This window comes from Octopus bimaculoides, chromosome 8 (genome assembly GCF_001194135.2).
Source record: "Octopus bimaculoides isolate UCB-OBI-ISO-001 chromosome 8, ASM119413v2, whole genome shotgun sequence".
NCBI lineage: Eukaryota > Metazoa > Mollusca > Cephalopoda > Octopoda > Octopodidae > Octopus > Octopus bimaculoides.
In genome coordinates this window covers 67,307,494-67,315,139 of record NC_068988.1, presented here as the reverse complement: position 1 = coordinate 67,315,139, position 7,646 = coordinate 67,307,494, and the positions used below count along the sequence as shown (strand labels likewise).

The window sequence follows — 7,646 nt, the reverse complement described above, 5'->3', positions numbered from 1 at the left end:
ACACACACACACACACACACACACACACACACACACACACACATATATATATATATATATATATATATATATATATATATATATGTATGTATATATGCGTGAGTTTGTTTCTGTTTTCCAAAAATTTATATAATGCCTATTTCATACATTATCTTATCTCTTTTTCAGTCGTTGTACTTTGTGCCAACCCAGATTCTGTGCGGGACATTATGATACAAGCTGAGGAATTGAATTTCAACAACGGGGAATATGTCTTCCTAAATATTGATTTATTTAGCAGGTAAGTAAAATGGCAACTATAACTCTTTTTGCTCGCATAATTGAACAATATCGTTCTTGACAGTCTGAACTAAAACTGAGTGAAATTGATCAATTAATAGTTCTCCAGATATTTTGTGAAACGCCTGATAATTTTGATACATTTTGATTGATTACATTCTTGACTGGATTATTGTTTGAGTTTGATGCATATATTACATGACAAAATCATCGGAAATGTTGCCTATCGATGATTTCTTGCTCTTTGAGCAGTAAAAAAATATACGAGCAGGAATATACGTATTTACGTTGAATGAAGTGCGATCCAACACTCATTGTATACGTTCGTTATATAAGCATAATAGTTTACAAAATAGAACTCCTACGAATTAGAATATAGGAAGGAATATTTTGCAACTAAATAGAAAATAAAGAAACTAAATTTCTTATGCCAAATATATATATCATTCACCTAGTAATTATTCTATACGCTCTATATGGTTGATTATTGCTATTTGTTCTGCTGTCAACATATTATATTCAACTAATTTCAAAACATTAAAATTTCACGAAATTTTGCAACAAAATTGTCCGGGTCGACAGTAAATTACCATAATATTAACCCGGTAAATATTCAGCTGCTAAGAGACAATTTACTGCAAAATATTCCTCGCATCATTCCAGTGTGGATATATTCTGATTGTGTCATTTCTTGCGCGACGTATTTAATTAGTATCAGAGATGTGTATGTTGGGCATATTGATACATTTTTTAATGTTGAAACTGAAGAAATCACAATGTGAAGAAGACATTTTAAAGTGTTGTACATCAATACCATTTGCATTCATTTCTTGTTGTATCAAACATTTTTTTTGTTTTTATTATTTATTTTTTGCTGCTCTTCTGTAATTTCGTTGCAGGTAGCAACTGAGTTTTGCTATCATTTCGACTTTCTAATCTATGAAAAATATTCTAACCATCTCATATTGAATTCATCTCTCAGTTTATTTTTCATCGTCTAAGTCCTTTGAAACATTTTTTTATCATCTTGCCACTGCCTATCATTTAAAATTGCCCTTTTAGTAAATTAACTCTTTCTTCGAATCAGCATCAACAAAAATACTACAATTCTCATTAGCATGGTTAGCGACGAGGATGAAATGCTACCGGTATTTTCCACTGAATTTTTGCTCGCCGAGGTTGAATTTGCATTTCATCATTTCTAAATCGATGAAATAAGTCTGGCATCTATGTAGTCGACGAGGACACACCCAGAAAATGTCTAGCCTTAACAGATACGCTTTCGTCAGTGGGAACAGCCACATTTATCAATCTACAAGTATTTTCTTCCCAGTCTTTAATAATTATGTCTAGACGATTAGCCTGGATTGTTCTGTTGGTGTTGACTGGAAAATCCCAGAGGATAGTGATATTTTTACCTTTAATTGAATGGTTCAGGATGATGTTTATACTAGTAAACAGGTGTGTGAATTTTGTAGTGTTTACATATTTTTCAGTGTAAATACTGTCCTGCCTTATTGTGGCGATTTTTGCAATCGTTTGGTGTCAACACAGAGCATCCCGAAACGAGACGGTCTATTATTTTGTCAAATGTGTCGCAAAATCTACATTTACGGAAGAATGTTAGCCTGCTAGTTTCTGATAAACAAGCTTTAATCTTGTGCTGCCAATATGAAGCCGTCAGTCTCTGATTTCAGTCTGGAACTTCTCAGCCACTGATGGACTGTGTCTTCGTCTACATCAGCATTTCGACTTCGAAGAATATACTGTTCATGCAGGGTTTCTGGTCCCACCGCTCCTCAATCTGTTTCTTCCCGGTCCTTTTGCAGTCTGCTTGCTCCATTTACTGGTTTGGTGGAAGTTGTTTCAGGTTCTCCAACTAATTCAGGGTTAATGCAAAGTTCATTTGCGAATTTGCAAGCTTCCTTCACAATAGAATGTCACCTTTTGCTGCATTCGTGTTTGCACACAACCTGCAGCATCCAATCCTCTGTACTAGTTAATTACACGTTCATTACTATTGTAGAAGTCTTATAGCACAGTTCTACCAGCATTATTCCACTTCTCCCATTACTTCTAGGTAGGTCCAGATGCTCAACGTTTGCTTTTGGGAGGTGCATGTTCTTAGATGTTAGTAGTTTTCTTGCTTTCCTGTCCGGGCATTGGAGCTCCTTAGGACTCCAGTTAATGATGTTAAGACTATATTGGTCTGCTGGAAGTACCAGGGTGTTAATGGCGTCAATGCGATTTTTGGAGTTGAGGTCAGTTTTCCGTATGAGTCTCATTCTGCTCCAGTATTCCTTTCTTAATTTTTCCTTCATAGTAGCATGTTGTATAGCATCTTCACGTTTATCACCATCATATCCGTGTGTTAAGGATACACCAGGCACATTTATCACAACCATATGTGGGTGACATGGTGACCTGATATGGTAAACAGCGCATGACCTTGCAGGTTAGTTGAAATTGTTAACAGGCCTAGTAGACTATCCCATTTAAAAGGTCCCCAAATAAAGGTTAATTAATGATGATGGACAAACTTTCTAGAGGGAGAAGGGGTGATGAGTGAAATGTGTAATTTTTTTAAGTCTAGGTTTTGTTTCTTCCGTTACTTAGACCGTCTGTAACATTATTAGTTGAAGGGAAGAGCGAAAGCAAAAGAGGGGGAAAGAAAAGGAGAGAAAATGAGTGTAAGTGTAAGAGTGAAAGAGAAAGAAGGACATTGCTGTTTATTAAGTCTATAAAATTGTACATAAAGTATATAAAATGTATATATAAATTGCATTAAGAAATCATCATATTCCAATTTCATTCACGTTTCAATGAGTAGCAGATTAGTCACTATCTTTTGAAACAGGCACAACACAGACTACGCTTTCAGGCTTTTCGGATAAAGTTTTCAGAAATAACCCATTAATTCCATGAAACATTCATGAGTTCCGCTAGTTGCTATAATTATTAGTTCGTCATACACATTCGAAGTATGATTGATTAATCTGTGCTGTCGGTAATTAATACCGCGATTGATATAATTGTCACTCAATTAGAACTACAATCTTTAATGATAGAATAACGAATATATTTTAATTATTCATTTAGGCTAAAAAAGGATTACGTTTGTTTCATTTCAAATTGGACGTGGTGGTTACTTCTTTTAGTCTTACGTTGAATCCGATCGTGTATATTTAGGATGAAAGACATTTCAGCTGTGATTTGTGTCTGTTATAGGAGTACTCGTCTTTTTTTATTGTACTACATTTATTCAAGAGTTAAGAAATGGAGTAGATAAGATCCGGGCTACATATGCTTCATAGCGAGTGGAACTTCGGAAGTGGTAAATATACAAGCGAGGTTTATACACCAGGCTACTCTTCAGGCCAAGAATATCTTCATTGAATTTTCCATGTGTTAGCATTCTGATTGAATCTTCTATATGTTAACATATACCACTTTCCGACAATGTAAACCTTCACTTAATCGCATACCCGGAAAGCGTGGTCGCCTACCGGGAAATATAAAAACAACTTTTTTTTAGTTGATCGTACTTTGATACGAAAAATATCCACAATATTTCGTCTCAATAAACCACTTTTGTCCCTGAAAGTTGTTTTTTATATTTACTCTGGATTGCTTGAAGCTAACTGTCTTCCTACACCTCGATCCTTGGATCTTATATATATATATATATATATATATATGTGTGTGTGTGTGTGTGTGTGTGTGTGTGTGTGTGTGTGTGTGTGTGTGTGTGTATGTGTATGTGTGTGTGTGCGTGTTTATATGTATATATTTGTACATATATACATGAACATATATGTTATTTTCTTATTAATAATAATTGAGTGTGTTATGAGACACAGGCAGTTGATATTGTTAGCGGGTTTGCTCGTTTTATATGAGGTAGAAGTAGTTGCTATTCCTAGATGCTCCGGATGTAAAACTGGATCCTCTCTGAAGTGTCACCAAATGATATTTAAAAATATGAATCATTTCCTTAAAATCACTCTTCATAATACTTTTCTATGAAGGTCATGACAATATTGACACTGTTCATCCTTATATAATAGCAACGCTTATCATTTATTCGAATTCAATAGTAAATATATCTTTCTTAGTCATTTCTATTGAATATTCCTCCTTTTCTAAAACTTAAAAATCCCAGCTCGTTCATCTTGAGTGATTATGCGTAACTAATTTTATTTAAGAGGAACTTTAGGAAAACAATTTACATTTCTAACGACTCTGTGGAATTGATAATTAACCATTCAGATTTTTTGATAACATTTGCCGAAAATCTTTTCACGCTAACAGCAATGTGTCAAAATAAACAGGGAACAGTTCAATAATGAGAAAAGAAGTCAATACATTATTAAAGCAGAGTCTCATTTATTAATGAACTATTTCATTGTCTACGTTTCAGATTTTCAGAACATTCCCGTATTCCAGCATTGATAATTATCATTCTTCATAATTCTCCCTTACATTTTTATGATAATTAATTTCTTTGCATCATACCAATTTGTTGTTGTTGTTGTTCGTGGTGCGCCACAGATCCGGAACAACATTCATCCACATCAACATTTTATAAACAGCGCCCTATCTAGAACATCCTACGTATATATATTGCATATTTGAGCAACTACTGTGTCCAATACATTCTTTTCTATGGAATAATTTTTGTCTCGAGCAAAAATTTAAAAGACACTTTACAACTTAAATGTAGAAAAGGCGAGGAAGCATCATTTTTGTATTACTGTATTTTTCTTAAAGTAAGATATTTTTCTATTTCATATGCAAGAGAAATCTAATACATATTCTTTTCTCGTTTCAACAAGTGTGAAGCTGTCATTTTAGGAAATTTTCCCCAAGGTTTTATTGAGTAGCTTTATCCTGCGTAGAAAGATAATGTTTCAGAAACAAGTCACATTGGCTGTTGATAATGTGACTGTCGTTAACACAAATTGCTGCAGATTCTGGCGGCGAGAATGCGAGGCATTAGGTTTGAACCAAAATAGTTGTAAATAATTTAGATGCAAAATAAAATAGGATGGTAGATATATAGAACACATGGGAAGCAGCACTGGATATACTACAGAAGTTAATTTAGTATTCTTTTCTGAATGTGATGTATTTGCTGAAAAATGTGAATCAGAAATGCTATGGACTTAAAAATCAGTGGATTGGTAGAATTATTTGAGCTTTACTTTTCAATTGTTCAGGTCAGATTGTTAACGTTCAAATCCAGCCGAAGTTAAATTGTCCTTTCATCATTCCTCAGTCGATATATAAAATACAAGTCAAATACAGAATGTTTTTCTTCCTTCTCTTTGGGCTCTTTCGGAATCATATATCGATACTATATTATTATTATTATCATTATTATTATTATTATTATTATTATTATTATTATTATTATTATTATTATGCATGCCATCAAAGTGACACTGGGGTAAAATATACGAAGCTCAGTATACCCATCATGACTACCCGTCTGATAAGGTTACACCAGGCATATGCATCACAACCATATGTGCGTGACATGGTGATCTTATATCAAGATAAACAGCGCAGAAACTCGCAGGTGGGTACCAGTTAGAATTTTCTTCAGGTCGAGTAGCCCATCCCACTCAAAAGGTCCCTGAATAAGGTTTGTTTAAGGATGTTGAGCAAAACACCCATGTTTTCAAAAGTGAATTATTCAACCCCCGAAGAATTCCTCTCAACACAGGGCTATGGTGCTCCCCCACTATTTCTGCTCATGATTAGAGATGCACATATCGTCAGCCACCAAGGGAAATGCTCAACTGGTTAAGGTCAAACAACTGACAAGCAAATCTATGGTATTAAGCAGAATATTTGCTGTCGCCCTTCTTTTATACCAAATTAATGGTGGTGGTGATGGTAGTGGTGTTGGTGGTGTTGATGGTGTTGTTATTGTTTATCACGGTGAACTGCTAGAGTCGTTAGCACTTTGAAGAGCATAAATAGCAGCGATTCTCCCGACTCTTTATACTCTACGGTCAATTCATTCCAACGCCCACCATGTCCCTAGTACTTATTTTATCGGTCTCTTTGCCGAACTGCTAATTGACGGGGAGTTAAACACACCAACATCGGTTGTCAAATGATAGTGGGGTGGAAAACACAGACACAAATACATACATTTTTTTCCGTTTCCGTCAACCAAATTCGCTCAGAGGGTTTAGTCGGCCCGAGGCAGTTGTAGAAGAAACTTGTCCAAGGCGGCAGGCAGTCGGACCGAACCCACAACCACGTGGTTGGGAAGCAAGCTTCTTACCACACAGCTACGCCAACGCTGTGTATATAAAGTTATAGCATTTATATATATATAAAGACACATGTAGTATATTTTCTTTTAGTAATGATATATATATATATGTGTGTGTGTGTGCTGTATGTGTCTACATATAAAGATAAGCGAAAGGAATATCAGCTGATATGACAAAATCCTTTTCTTACAGAGGTTTGGATATTTTTTACTTCAATTCTTACTTGTATAATTCGATCGGACGCTTACATCAGGGATGATATTTACATTTAAGCTATTGGTCTCAGTTCACACTTATATCAGCTGAATACCAAAGGGAAAACTGAAAATAAAGAAATAATAGAATAATGGATGGAATACAGAAATAAGGAGTCAAAATTCAAACACTTTTTGTGGCAGTTGATTATCTTACCATTATAGAATATGTCTAATAGTCTAGATTGCATCACAATATATTTAGAAGAAGTTATTACAATAGGAAAACAATTTCTAGTCTGAATCATTACGCTTAACACTGTAGTAAAGCCAGAGATATATAAAAGAACATATTTTTATAGTGAAGATCGATGATATCCACAACCGTGCAGAAGAGAACATAGGGCGCGGCAATTATATTCAAGGATATAAATCGAAATACGTACCGTAGAATTACATATACATGCGTATATATTCATGAGCTTACACTTAGAAGTGGAAACGCATACGCTTTAGCGTATACTATTAGCTCATAATTTCGATATATGTTTATTCGAGTCATCACATGTGGATATATACGTGTACTTACACACGCAAACACACACACAGACAAACACAAGCATAAGCGCACGCACACACACATACACATATACTTTACATAAACGAGTAAAAACAGATGTACAAGACAACAAAAGAACTCACTTTGAAATCACACGCGAGACGCAGATATGCGCATGTTTATGCTAGTGATTTTGTAGTTTTAGAAATCTAAATAGTCAATCTATATTGATGTCTGATATAAGAGAATATCTGTAATGCATACACGGCGCAATATAATTTCTTATAATTATATATATATATATATATATATATATATATATAT

At 34.5% G+C, this 7,646-nt stretch overlaps 1 protein-coding gene across 1 annotated transcript in view; it reads left to right on the top strand.

Moving 5' to 3' along the window:
* The window catches only part of LOC106867808 (atrial natriuretic peptide receptor 1), a 900,438-nt gene that overhangs the window by 309,431 nt on the left and 583,361 nt on the right, over positions 1-7,646 (top strand). The window contains exon 2 of the mRNA XM_052970159.1: positions 169-280. Coding sequence (XP_052826119.1) covers positions 169-280 — 112 coding nt within the window. The remainder of the gene's footprint in view (positions 1-168; positions 281-7,646) is intronic.